Source organism: Heptranchias perlo, chromosome 8, assembly GCF_035084215.1.
Source record: "Heptranchias perlo isolate sHepPer1 chromosome 8, sHepPer1.hap1, whole genome shotgun sequence".
In the NCBI taxonomy this organism is placed as follows: domain Eukaryota; kingdom Metazoa; phylum Chordata; class Chondrichthyes; order Hexanchiformes; family Hexanchidae; genus Heptranchias; species Heptranchias perlo.
The window spans coordinates 14721470-14735469 of NC_090332.1; the positions used below are offsets into that span (position 1 = coordinate 14721470).

Below are 14000 nucleotides of genomic sequence, written 5' to 3' on the forward strand. Positions count from 1 at the left end.
AAACTAAAATAATTATTTTAAAGTTGAACCAGTATCCTCCAGGTTGAGTCTACTGTACAGCAGACGTCTTTCGGTGCCTTCCGGTTCCGCAGAACTTCAAAGAAACAGGTAAACACCGCATGCTTGTATTCTTTGGGCATGCACCAAAAGGCAAATAGAGAGGAACTGCCCCCAGTGATCCTGTGCATCCCGGACCTATATATCCAATAGAGGTTCTCCATCCTGGCATCATGAAGCACTTGGGAGTGCAAACTAGGGCTTTGTGAGGGCTTTGGTCTCCTTACCTAAGGAAGGATATACTCGCCTTAGAGGCGGTGCAGCGAATGTTCACTAGATTGATTCCTCGGATGAGAGGGTTGTCCTATGAGGAGAGATTGCATAGAATGGGCTTATTCTCTATAGAGTTTAGAAGAATGAGAGGTGATCTCATTGAAACATATAAGATTCTGAGAGGGCTTGACAAGGTAGATGCTGAGAGGCTTTTTCCCCTGGCTGGAGAGTCTAGAACTAAGGGGCATAGTCTCAGGATAAGGGGTCGGCCATTTAAGACTCAGAGGGTTGTAAATCTTTGGAATTCTCTACCCCGGAGGGCTGTGGATGCTCAGGCATTGAGTATATTCAAGGCTGAGATCAGTTAGATTTTTGTACACTAAGGGAATCAAGGGATATGGGGATCGGGCGGGAAAGGTGTTGAGGTCGAAGATCAGCCATGATCTTGAATGGCGAAACAGGCTCAAGGGGCTGTAGGCCCTACTCCTGCTCCTATTTCTTATGTTATATTTTTGTGAGCGCCACAAAGGGGCTTCAGGATCGAGCAGTTGGGGGTGGGCGGCAGAGGAGTCTAGTGATGAAGTTTCAGAGTACTTGATGGGACCAGAGTCTGGCAGTATAGGGGGTTACTGTGATTTGGGGAGGGGGCTGGAGCAGGGTCTAGCAGCCTTGTGGGAACATGAATTCAGGAGAATGGGACCCAATGTGCCTGTGGCCTATTTATATCGGGCCCCAATCTCCACTGCTTTCCTGTCAGCCTCCCTCCCAGACCCAGCTGTGTCTTCACGCACCTCCCATTGAATTTCCTATCACTGCCTGTCTTTACTTTTAACATTTAACCTTAAATTTTCTCTTTCTTAAAATTAATGGATGTGAAATCACAGGCTGGGGGTGTGCAAATTCCTGCTATGTGCTCCAGGCCTGAACCAGGAGGGCAGAAACAGAAGTTTAACTCATGAGTTTGCCAATTTTAGGCAGTCTCTAAGAATCATAAATTTCCATAAACTGTTTAGAGCTTGTTTTTAAAATTATCCTGTCTTTCCCTTCAGAGTATTATCTTTCTGTTTATCTCTGTGCCTTTAGCAGTCTGTATGTTTTCAACATATTTGTAGAAAAAATGGGCGTGTATATGCGTGGAAAGTGGCGAATTTTAAATGTGGGTGTAAATAGCAAAGATTATTAATAAATTAAATTAAAGGATCCTAATGGACAACTCAGCATAAAAAAATGAGAGAAAAGTGACTCTGCGAAAGAATGTGTGTTGCCGAGTGAGTAGGGCCCCAGGCTCTTCACATATGATTTTGTTGAGTATAAGGGAAATTAATGAACAATGAAGCCCACGTGAAGAAACACAGCTGCTGTCAAAGAGAAAAAAGCTCCAGGCTCTCTAGATGCAGGTAGACCTCTTGGGGAAGACAGGATTGTGTAGAGGTAAGTTTCATGATTTTTGATGCAAATCATTTAATTTTTTATGTGTTTCATGTTATTTACATGGCCACATACTCAGTAAGGTCAGAAATCAAGGTGGAATCTAGAGCCACTTTGAAAAATATTGATTAAGCAATGATAATTTGTTCAAATTACAGCATTTGAATTGGTTGCTTTTCTATGGGGTCGTAGCTGATCTATATTTCAGCTAATCCGTATCATTAAGTTGCTTCTTTTATTTTTGCTTTCTATGGAAATGCTAAATATTTACGATGTGACATTAAATTTGAGATGTTATATTCAAGACATTTATACAGATAGGCAACATTGGAGACAGCATGGTTGCAAATTGTGAGTTGGAAAGCATGACTAGGTGAAGCATACAGAATCAGTTCTTGGCTATTTTTTTGTAATCCTTTATAATTGACCGTAAGATATTCATAAGGAGAATAATTTTGGTTTGCCAATGAGGCAGTGGAATTTAATTTGTCATCTATTGGGTTGTAATGATTTGACCTGGCGTCATTTAAATGCAATGCATCTTTGTGGTTGTGCTAGCTTATAATGACCAGTGGGGTTCAATTGTATTGACCATCCCAGTGGTACTGTGCATTTAAATGACGCCAGGTCAAATCATTACAACCCAATAGATGACAAATTAAATTCCATTGCCTCATTGGCAAACCAAAATGATTCTCCTAATGAATGGTAGATTACTGTTTCAGCCCTGTAAAGGATTTCACAGCATTTTCTGAGCATAAAGTGATTTGCGCAATGTTATAAAATATCAGTGCCTCACCATCTGATTACTGCACATTCAGCAATGTGCACTCTGTTCTTTCCCACATTGTTTAATAGAGTCATATATATATATGAAGTGCTGGTTATTGAACATTTATTATAGAACTCACATCTGATCTTATTTAAAATTAAATGTGCCAGTGAACAGAGCATTTGCTTGCTCACTGGCATGTACAGGGTTGATATTTGAAATGCTTCTGTTTGAAATTTGACCTAGTGATCATTCATTTATAGTGATGAAATGTGGACCTGCCTAAATTGATCATTATAACCAAAGTCTACTGCAATAAAAATACGTGTGCCAAGGAGTTGGACATCTTTTAAACTTTATTCTAGACAGGCAGGTTGTAAATGGTATCATGTATAAGATAATACACGTGTTAGAGGTTGTACTAACAGATGGTGCGAAAACGATTATTTTAATTTAAGATTAAATAATTGCGTGTTAAAATATTAAAACATGCAGGTATGTAGAATTGTTAAGCAATAATATCTAAGGGCAAGGAGGCACTTGCTAGAGGTTAATGGGTCCTAATTTCAACATCGTTGCACCTGTTTTACAGGTGTAGAACGGGTGCAGCAATAACAAATTTAGCAGTGACGTCCTCTGCCCGATTTGCATGTGTTCAGGCCGCTGCTAAATTCGCTAGGGCCTATTTTTATGTGACCCTGGTGCCTGCCTGAAATGAGCATAGGCCCCATTTTCAGGAAGTTTGTTAAGACTAGTCGAAGCTTGCGCTGCACAAATTCAGACTAGTTTTCTGGCTCTGCAATGCCCTAACCTGTGGTCCTTAAAGGAAACGCTGGAGGCCACCGAAGAAACCGGCAGTTAAGTCTTTTTAACTTGCCTTAACATGAAGCCAGGAGGAGTAGGAGTGCTCCTCTTTCCTCCACATTAATACCGTGGACCACTTCTGAGCCTGAACGTTCCCACGCTCCCATTTGCCACCCTGGACTTACCTGCGGGCCAGCTGAAATTTGAAGGGCCCGAACTGGCAAGCTGCATCGGGGCGCCCGATTGGCTTCCACAGATGCTGGATTTATTTCAGTGAGGCATCAAATTCACTGGCCCATGCTTTGCATGTAGTGGTGTCCAGATGCAGTGGTTCCCAAGCCTGCCCCAGAACTGTTATCCAGTGGCGTACAAGGTAACTGCATAAACAGGGGCGAGCAACGCAAGGGCTCCTCTCGGACAAGAAGTGCCTTTTGGAGTGTCCAAAAAAAAGTTGACAGTCCTTCATAAATCGCTCATTTAAAGTTCAGCCTTTATTGTTCCTGTGAAGGTTTCCACTCTGGATTCTGTATTACAAGGCAACCTGAAGTAATTTCTAGTTTAATTATAGGCTACCTAACGAGGGGGCATAGATTTAAGGTGAGAGGTGAGAGGGGAGAGATACAAAAGGGTCCAGAGGGGCAATTTTTTCACTCAAAGGGTGGTGAGTGTCTGGAACGAGCTGCCAGAGGCAGTAGTAGAGGCGGGTACAATTTTGTCTTTTAAAAAGCATTTGGACAGTTACATGGGTGAGATGGGTATAGAGGGATATGGGCCAAGTGCAGGCAATTGGGACTAGCTTAGTGGTATAAACTGGGCGACATGGACATGTTGGGCCGAAGGGCCTGTTTCCATGTTGTAACTTCTATGATTCTATGATTCTATAATTATGAAAATCTTGTTGATGACGTCTGTAAACCTCACTTCCTGTCACAATTTTCAGTCATGCTAGCTATCAGTCATGCTAACTACCTGAGAGGGTGGTGGAAGCAGATTCAGTAGTAACTTTTAAAAGGGAATTGGATATATACTTGAAAAGGAGAAACTTGCAGGGCTATGGGGAAAGAGCAACGGGAGTGGGACTAATTGGATAGCTCTTTCAAAGAGCTGGCACATACACGATGGGCTGAATGGCCGCCTTGTGTGCTGAATGATTCTATGTTTTTTAAGTTAATATTTAACATCAAAACTGCTATAATGGAAATCTGTATGTAAATATTGGCCTGTCACAATAGTTCAGCAGGTGGCGCTATAGCACATATTCTTTCTGTCTCCCAGCTGCTTACCTTTTTACTGGCAATACCTCTAATCTGCTTGGTCCTGCTGCAGCTTCCGCCTCTCTTTATTGGTCTGTATGTAAGTTCCTCTGAATTTTATTGCTCCCGCGAGCCTCTGGTCCTAGCTCAAACTGCTCGTGATCATGCCTCCATCAAGATCTTCACTCCAATATACTTTTCATGGCTCCCTGAGATTCTGCCTTCAGTCCCAGCCTGGGTCATGACTTCCCAAGTCTTTTTCCTTGCTATGGTCACAACCCTGCTTGGGTAAGGGCCTTTCGTCCTGCACCTCTCACTGCTGGTGGATAAGCAAAATTAGGGGATTATCAAGTGGCTCGGTGATTTGCGCACTCGCCGGAGTCAAAATATTGTGGGTCCAAGTCCCACTTGAGCACAAAATCTAGGCTGACACTCCAGTGCAGTACTGAGGGAGTGCTGCACTGTCGAAGGTGCCGTCTTTCAGTTGAGATGTTAAACCGAGGTTCCGTCTGCCCTGTTGGGTGGATGTAAAAGATCCCATGGCACTATTTCGAAGAAGAGCTGGAGCGTTCGCCCCGGTGTCCTAGCCAATATTTATCTCTCAACCAACACTTTTTTTAGAAAAAAACCAGATTATCCGGTCATTATCAAAATGTTGGTGGGACCTTGCTGTGATCAAATTGGCTGTCGCGTTTCCTAAATTACAACAGTAACTACACTTCAAAAGTTCTATATTAATCATGCATTTCTTATTTTGGTCTTACTGCAGGTTTTGGTGGCTGTCTTGACATTGTTGTAGATGGAGTTGCTCTGTTAAAGAAAGCTGGCATCAAACCAAGCAAGAATCCTGTCCACCATAATTACATCACGTCAGAAGAACAGTTGGCTGAAAGCTTTGCATACTTCTTTCCTCCTGGAGCTGCATCCGAGTAAGGAAATAGCATGAATGAGACTAACCATTTTGGAAATACCCTTTGCATTTGTCGCAAAAATGTTTTTGGTGATGCTTTATTTCCTCTGGAGAGTGGAGAATGTAGCAACAACACAATTTCAGAAAACATTACAGTCATGAAGGATTTCATTTGAGTGGAACAGTAATGAGACTCAGTGGGATGATAGAAGCTATAAATGCAGAATTAAATAATGTTAATCTTTTTAGGGCTTTTTTCAAAGAATTGTGCTATAAATTAAGTTTCGCACTTGGCGGTAATTTCTTTGAAACCGTCCATGACAACATCACAATTTTGAGCTTCCTGCATCTGTTGGTGAATCAAAAGTTGTCATGCAGACTTGGGCTTTAATGATTTTGGCTGAGAAATGGAATACTTCTCCTATTTTGTGCACCTGTTATCAGCATCAAGTACTCAGGTCAGCTAAAGCAAAAATTCTACGTGCTGATATTATAGTGTAAATGCAACCTTTGAAGCCACAAGGTGTGTGCAGTGAGGAAATATTTACACTGGCACATTAGTGTTCTTCAGAGGTTGGGGCTAAGGCACACTTTCAGGGAAGAGTAGACTTCATGCTGCATCTGGTCTCACTACGACTGAGTTGAGTGCTGGTGAGTGCAACTGGATGTAAATAGTAAGAAAAAAGATTCCCAGTGCTACTAGCCCTCATTTTGATGAACACACACCACTTTTCCCTGCCCCCTTCGATTTCTTCTTGTGTTCCTTAAAAACTTGACTTGAATATTAATGGTGTGAGAACTATCTATTTGTGTTTGTAATTAGTAATTGCCATGGAAAATTTAAGAACCTGAATGCATTTTTTTTAATTCTTGGTGGAAAAGTAGCTTGGTAATATAGTAAAGGTAGTGTTTACTGAATCGTGACATCCCAGTTAGGAATGTGAACTCTGGCTGCAGAGTTTTCCCCTATCTGAGGTTTGCTGAGTCCATTTATAGCATGCCTGCCGCCGCTTTGGCTGAGATCAACCAACTTGTTGTAGACCAGTGATTGAGCCTGGAACCTTCCTAGTCTGTATTGGTCAGTTCTACACCATGGAATTAATCTTCCTAAAAAGCTACATAACACCTGGATTATCTGCGTTCCATAAGAAAGTATAGAAAGTTATTGAAAAGACTCTGCAGTCCAAATGACTGAGTGGAATTAGTTTTCGGGACCAATCAATAATCTGCCTAGTTCTCTCTTGAATTGTTCCGCACCAGCCGCGTCTCTGAGCAGTATTTCCCATATGTGCATGACTCTCTGTTTAGCTGTTAAATCCAAACTGTCTGTGCACCTTATTTCTTTTTGTTTAAGCTTGAGCTTGTGTCCTCTGGTTGTAGAAATTGTGGCAATCTTAAACACATATTATTGGTCTTCAGTTTACCTATTCCTTTAAGGATTTTGAATAATGTCTTCCTTGAGCCTTCTCCAGCCTCAAGCTCTGTAACGTCTCCTCATAGCTCAAGTGCCTTTATCTAAGTTTCGGCTTGGTTGCCCTTTTCAGTATTGCCTTTCTGTAGTATGGTAATGAGAATTGGTCACCATACTCCATGTGTGGCTGTACTAGTGCCTTGTACAGATTCAGTATCGCCTCCTGGAATTTGTACTTTGCCCCTTTGGCTCTGCATCTGGTTAGCTTTCTTTACTCTTGCTGCATACTGCACCCTTGGTTTCAGTGAGCTATCCCCAGTGCCTCCAGATCCCTTATGTTATGTCCTGTAGTCTAGAATCATTTAGTTTAGAATCCCATTGTTTATTTCCCTTCCCTAGTCTCATTACTTTGAATTTTCCCACATTAAATGCCATTTGCCGCTCATCAATACAGCTTGCCAACCTATCCAAAACTCTTTTGTATTTGATTTGCCCCATGTCATCTGCAAACTTAGACAGCTTTGTTCTGTTTCCAGCTCCAATTGATTTACATATATATTGTAAACCACAACAGCAGTGATTACTGTGGCTCACCACTAGGGATTTCTTTCCATGTTGGTGCAGTTCCATTCATAACCAGCCTTTGCTTCAGCCAATTTTCAATCTCACTCAAAAACTTTCTCCTACCTCCTTTTGATACAGCACTGTATCAAAAGCCTTGCTGATATCGAAAAATATCCCATCACAGAATTTCCATTGTCAACAAGGTCTCTCATTTTCTTGAAAGCCTCCAGTAGATTTGTTAGGCAAATTCTCCCTCGCATAAATCCATGGTGACTTTTTGCTGACCCTATCTAGATGTTTCATTGTCCTCTCTTTCAAAATGCCTTCTAATACCTTAACTACTAGTTCTCCCAGTCATCCCAATGCCCCTTTTTAAAAAAAAAGATTGATGCCAGATTAGCTGTTTTCCCAACCCTCTTTTACTACTCTTGATTCTTATGATTCCCTAAAGATAATGGCAAGGATGTGACTGATTTTGCTATCTGCTACTTTCAGATACCCTTGTATGAAATCTATTTGGGCCTGGTGAATTGTCGTCTTTTATCTTAGCCAACCAGTGGCTGCCTTATCTGAAATTTAGATTTCTTTTAGTACTTCTTCTGTGGTTTCCTGCTCCCCACAGTCAAACTATTCTCATAGTAATTCAAAACCAAAAACACGAACCCTATGTAATTATTATTAGCTGCGTGTATTGCTGTAGTAGTTATTTATACCAGTGCGCAACTTTAAAAAAAAATCCCTAAATTTTAAAGTTGATAAAGCTGTTTTTAAAAAAAAATATGCGGATGGGTTCTTCGGCTTTATGAATAGGGGCATAGAGTAGAAAAGTAAAGATGGAATGCTAAGGTTGTACAAATCATTGGTTAGGCTGCAGTTAGAGTAATATGTCCACTTTTGGGCACCTTACTTTAGTAGGGATGTCAAGACCATCAAGAGGGTTCAGAAGATATTTGCTAAGATGATACAAGGTATGCAAGGCTTTTGTTATGAGGAGAGACTAGAGAAACTGGGGCTCTTTACATTAAAACAAGAAGGTTAACAGAAGAGCTGATGGAGGTATTCAAAATTATGAATGTTCACTAGATTGATTCCTGTGAGGAGAGATTGAGTAGAATGGGCCTATACTCTCTGGAGTTTAGAAGAATGAGAGGTAATCTCATTGAAAGGTGTAAAATTCTTAGAGGGCTTGACAGGATAGATGCTGAGAGGCTGTTTCTCCTATCTGGAGAATCTAGAACTAGGGGGCATAGTCTCAGGATAAGGGGTCGGCCATTTAGGACTGAAATGAGAAATTTCTTCACTGAGGATTGTGAACCTTTGGAATTCTCTACTCCACAGGGCTGTGGATGCTCAGTCGTTGAGTATATTCAAGGCTGAGATCGATAGATTTTTAGACTCTAAGGGAATCAAGGGATGTGGGGATCAGGCGGGAAAGTGGAGCTGAGGTCGAAGATAAGCCATGATCTGATTGAATGGCGGAGTGGGCTTGAGGTGCTGTATAGCCTTCTCCTGCTCCTATTTCTTATGTTTTCAAAATTTATGAATGTTTTATAAGCTAAATAGAGGAAACTCTATATCCACAGGTTGATTGAGTTGGTAACTAGAGGACATAAAATTAAGATCATCCAACAAATAAAGGGGGTGGTAGTGAGAAAATGTATGCAAAGCATTAGGACATGGTATGTCCTACCAGCAGCAGTAGAGAATGCAGAATGTATAATGGCTTTTAAAACAGAAGCGGGATAAACATTTGAAAAAGCAAAAATTGAAAAGGGCAGAGGAACATGACTGCGTGGATAGCCATTTGAGAGGCAGCACAGGCACAATGGGCCAAATAGCAGCCTCCCATCCTGTTAAAATTCTATGATCCTATACTAAATGAGTGTTAATGGCAAAACCATGTTTTTGTTTTCAGACGCTTTATTTCCAATGATACACTGTTTCGTAAGTTGATGAAAGCTACCCAGGGCCTCCCTCGAGTACGATGGTCATTAGGTGGAAATGCACCAGTCATGGCAAATCGCCTTGCGAAGGAAGGGTGTGAAGTGCTCATGGGAAGTCGTCTAACGCCTGACCTTATTGATGTCCTTCAGGAACATGTGACTGGTTTGTACCAATAAAGTCATACTTGGCTTAAATTCACTTACATAATCTTGGAAAAGCCATCCTACATCAAACAGCATGAATTTTAATAGCAACTTCAATTATCAGAACCATAGAACGTCCCAAGGTGCTTCACAGGTGCATGTAAGGAAATGGGTGGGTAGCCAGGAATTAAGAAGTTAGGAGGGGCAGTAGAAAGCTGCGTTTGAGAAGATAGTTTTTAAAGGTGGAGAAAGAATTCGAGAGGCTTAGGGAGGGAATTCCAAAGAATAGGACCAAGCTGCTAACATTTTCTGCCACTAAGGTTGGGATGGGGTTGAGCAGAGGAGTCGGAGGAACAGCAGTTGAGGGCTCATAGGGCTGAAGGAGTTTTCAGAGATAGAGGTGGGGCTAGGCCTTGGAGGAACTTGGACAAGGATGATAATTTTAAATTTAATGGATTGGGGAAGGGGAGCCAGTGAAGATCAATGAAGATATGTGAACACAACTTAGTGTGGGGCAAGGCACAAGGTGGAGTTTATGGAGAATAGGAGGTCAACAAGGAGGGAGTTGGATAGTTGAGTTTGGAAATAACAATGGGTTAAAAGGGTTTTAGGAGTGAGGGCTTTATCTTGTTGATCAAAGTCTTCCTTTGATTTATGATGCAACAGATAAATGTGTAGATTGCAAAAATTAGATACCAATGTTTTGATACACAGTAACATATACAGCATTTACTGTACATGTGTACTATACCAATGCAAGGGGGTGCGGGAAGAGAAGCAGTGATTTTAAAGGAGAATATGACTGATTTGTACCAATAAAATCATATTTGACAGTAGCAGATGCTGCTGAGTCGGGTGTGGGGTTACTGGTGCTTTAATTGGGAATATAATGTTGGGAACATGGAAATTGCTAGATGAGAAAAGACCTTGGTCCACCTAGTTTGCCTTCTACCATCCAGTTCACAATCTCATGCGTGCTGTCAGGACATGCTGCACTGTTGAAATGAGGCACTTCCTATATTAGAGAGGGAGCAAAAATTGATAGATGAGCCAATCTGAGCTGTTCTTGCATACCGCCTAGTAGCAGTGTTGGTACAGGCCCTGGAGGTTGACTGGTCAATGTTTTGTCAGGGAATAGAGCAGGAGAAAAATAAGAGAACTTTGAGAAAATATTTGTAACTTATTTCAAATAATATAAGTAGGATGAGCATGTTGTGGTTTTTCCTTTTGTGTCAAGATAGAGGTTGAACACAAAATATTCCAGTGTGGATAAGCGCGCATCTTGCACTCAAATCCATCAAGTTTTTGAATTATTTCTTCAAGGCGCTTCAATTTTATATCAACTTCTTTGTGCATCTAAACTTGATTCACACCATTTATATTGATCTTTTTCAGAATAGTTTTAATTTAAATTAGTGCTGCTCATGTACCTACCCAGATTGTATACAGCCATCAATTTACCCAACATTTTCTTTTTAGAGAAATGTAGAGTATTGGGTAATAATGGGAGGGGTACATTATGGCTGTGTGCTTGGTTTTACTGCCTAGTTTCTTGTGGTTCTAACCTGTTTGTGTGGGGAGATATTTTAATCATTTTCATACTAAATATTTAGCCGGATAAGGTCCCATCATTTCTTGTCTGTTTATTTTTAAAAGGGTACATTTCTTTAAAGCTCTCCTTGCAGTCCACACCATTCCTCAGTTGAGGATGGGTGTGAAATGTGACTTTTTTTCCAGGGTTGTGGCAGTGATACCCTCACATTGCTCACTGGGAGGTGCACAAGAGTGGTTGGTAGTATACCACTCTGATTGTCTTTTCCTCCCTTTCCATGTACCCAATCAGTGCCTTGCATGATCAGTCAATCCCATAATTTCCACTAAGTACTACCACACAGTAGTGCACTACATTGGAACTCTAATGCAGAGGGTTAATGTATTGCACAACGCTGTAGTTGTAGAGGCTGCAAGCCTGTAGTTCTAATAAATGATTCTGAAATCCAGAGTTTTACTGTTAATCAAGTTGATCTCACAGATACAAGAAACTGGAGTTCAGGAATCTGTAGTGCCTTTGACTCATGCTCTTATCTGCTCTGGTTATAAGCGCAAAGTATGTTTAAGCTACTGCTGACAGTGGGTGAACTGCTAAATCTTTCACCTGACTGGCAAACAATTATATGTTTTCAAAAAAAATTGCAGTATTGGTATTTTAATTAACGGTTTATAACAAAAAGTACAAATAATAAATACTAGACTTCAAATAATTTTTTTCTTCCCTTCTAGTTACAAGCAAGCCAGTAGACGAAACTGACATTCACCTAATTCTAGAATATTCAACTGGTGCCAAATGGGGGCAGCTAGTGTCTAGAAGAGCAAACAGGTTTGTAACACAGAATCATTAATTTGATATAGGGTGATTGACCAAACTTTCATTCAGTTTTAATAGAATTTTAAGGTAGATAACACTTTGATAACTCATATCAACTTATTTTACAAACCCACTCTCGGGAAGTAAAACAAAATGCCTCTGAAAACATTTTCATACAAATTTATATTAAAAGTACTTTGGGTTTTCATTAAGTTTCTCCCTATATTCCTGTAGTTGTCATAGCTTGCTCCCAGCTGCCACCAATGCTCACTGTATCTATAAGGATGTGCCAGATGTACCCAGGCACACCATTCCCCTACATGTTTTCCCTCTGCTGAGTGCACCCTTGCTCAGTGAATCTTGGGCACAGCTCAGTTGACAACTGAGTAGGGAAGGTCTGAATCTTCAAGCCTCTCTACTCCATGGATAGTGCTAGGTTCTTTGCTGTTTTGATCCAGAGATGGAATCATAGGTTACAGCACGGAAGGAAGCCATTTGGCTCATCGAGTCCGCGCTAGCTCTGTGCAAGAGTAATCCAGCTAGTCCCACTCCTCCACCCTATCCCCATAGCCCAGCAAATTTTTTCCTTTCAAGTACTTATCCGATTCCCTTTTGAAGGCCATGATTGAATCTGCCTCCATCACCCCCTCGGGCAGTGCATTCCAGATCTTAACCACTCGCTGTGTAAAAAAAGCTTATCCTCATGTCACCTTTGGTTCTTTTGCCAACCCCAGCTTCTCCAGCCTATCCATCAAGATTTTGGGCCATGTAATAAAGGGGGCAGTAACAACACGGATACAGAATTGGCTAAGTGACAGAAAACAGAGTAGTGGTGAACGGTTGTTTTTCGGACTGGAGGAAGGTGTACAGCGGTGTTCCCCAGCAGGACCACTGCTTTTCTTGATATATATTAATGACTTGGACTTGGACTTGGGTGTACAGGGCACAATTTCAAAATTTGCAGATGACACAAAACTTGGAAGGGTCGTAAACAGTGAGGAGGATAGTGATACACTTCAAGATCTTATCCAGTTCCACTAAAGTCCCTCATCCCTGGAATGATTCTAGTAAATCTCTTCTGCATCCTCTCTAAGGTCTTCACATCCCTCCTAAAGTGCGGTGTCCAGAACTGGATACAGTACTCCAGTTGTGGCCGAACCAGTGTTTTATAAAGGTTCATCGTGACTTTTGTATTTTTGTACTCTATGCCTCTATTTTATAAAGCCCAGGATCTGTATGCTTTTTTAACCGCTTTCTCAACCTGCCCTGCCACCTTCAACAATTTGTGTACATATACCCCCAGATTTCTCTGTTCCTGTACCCCTTTTAAAGTTGTGCCCTCTAGTTTATGTTCCCTTTCCTCATTCTTCCTACTGAAATGTTTCACTTTGCATTTTTCTGCATTAAATTTCATCTACCACGTGTCCGCCCATGCCACCAGCCTGTCTATATCCTCTTGAAGTGTATCACTATCCTTCTCACTGTTTACTACCCTTCCAAGTTTTGTGTCATCTGCAAATTTTGAAATTGTGGCCTGTACACCCAAGTCCAAGTCATTAATATACATCAAGAAAAGCAGTGGTCCTGCTGGGGAACACCACTGTACACCTCCCTCCAGTCCGAAAAACAACCGTTCACCACTACTCTGTTTTCTGTCACTTTGCCAATTCTGTATCCGTGTTGTTACTGCCCTCTTTATTCCATGGCCCAAAATCTTGATGATCAGCCGACCATGCGGCACTTTATCAAACGCCTTTTGAAAGTCCACATACATCACATCGACTGCATTGCTCTCATCTACCCTCTCTGTTACGTCATCAAAAAACTCCATCAGGTTAGTTAACCACGATTTGCCTTTAACAAATCTGTGCTGGCTTTCCCTAATCAATCCACCCTCGTCCAAGTGACTCTTAATTCTGTCCGGATTATCGTTTCTAAAAGTTTCCCCATCACTGAGGTTAAACTGACTGGCCTATAGTTGCTGGGTTTATCCTTACACCCTTTTTTGAACAAGGGTGTAATATTTGCAATTCTCCAACCTCTGGCACCACCCCCGTATCTATGGGTGTTTGGAAGATTATGGCCAGTACCTCCGCAATTTCCACCCTTCCCTCAACAACCTAGGATGCATCCTAT

At 41.3% G+C, this 14000-nt stretch overlaps 1 protein-coding gene across 1 annotated transcript in view; it reads left to right on the plus strand.

Moving 5' to 3' along the window:
* Positions 1–14000, plus strand: part of adpgk2 (ADP-dependent glucokinase 2) — a 30583-nt gene that overhangs the window by 3712 nt on the left and 12871 nt on the right. The window contains exons 2-4 of the mRNA XM_067988715.1: positions 5297–5456; positions 9328–9518; positions 11780–11876. Of these exons, the coding sequence (XP_067844816.1) occupies positions 5297–5456; positions 9328–9518; positions 11780–11876 (448 nt within the window). The remainder of the gene's footprint in view (positions 1–5296; positions 5457–9327; positions 9519–11779; positions 11877–14000) is intronic.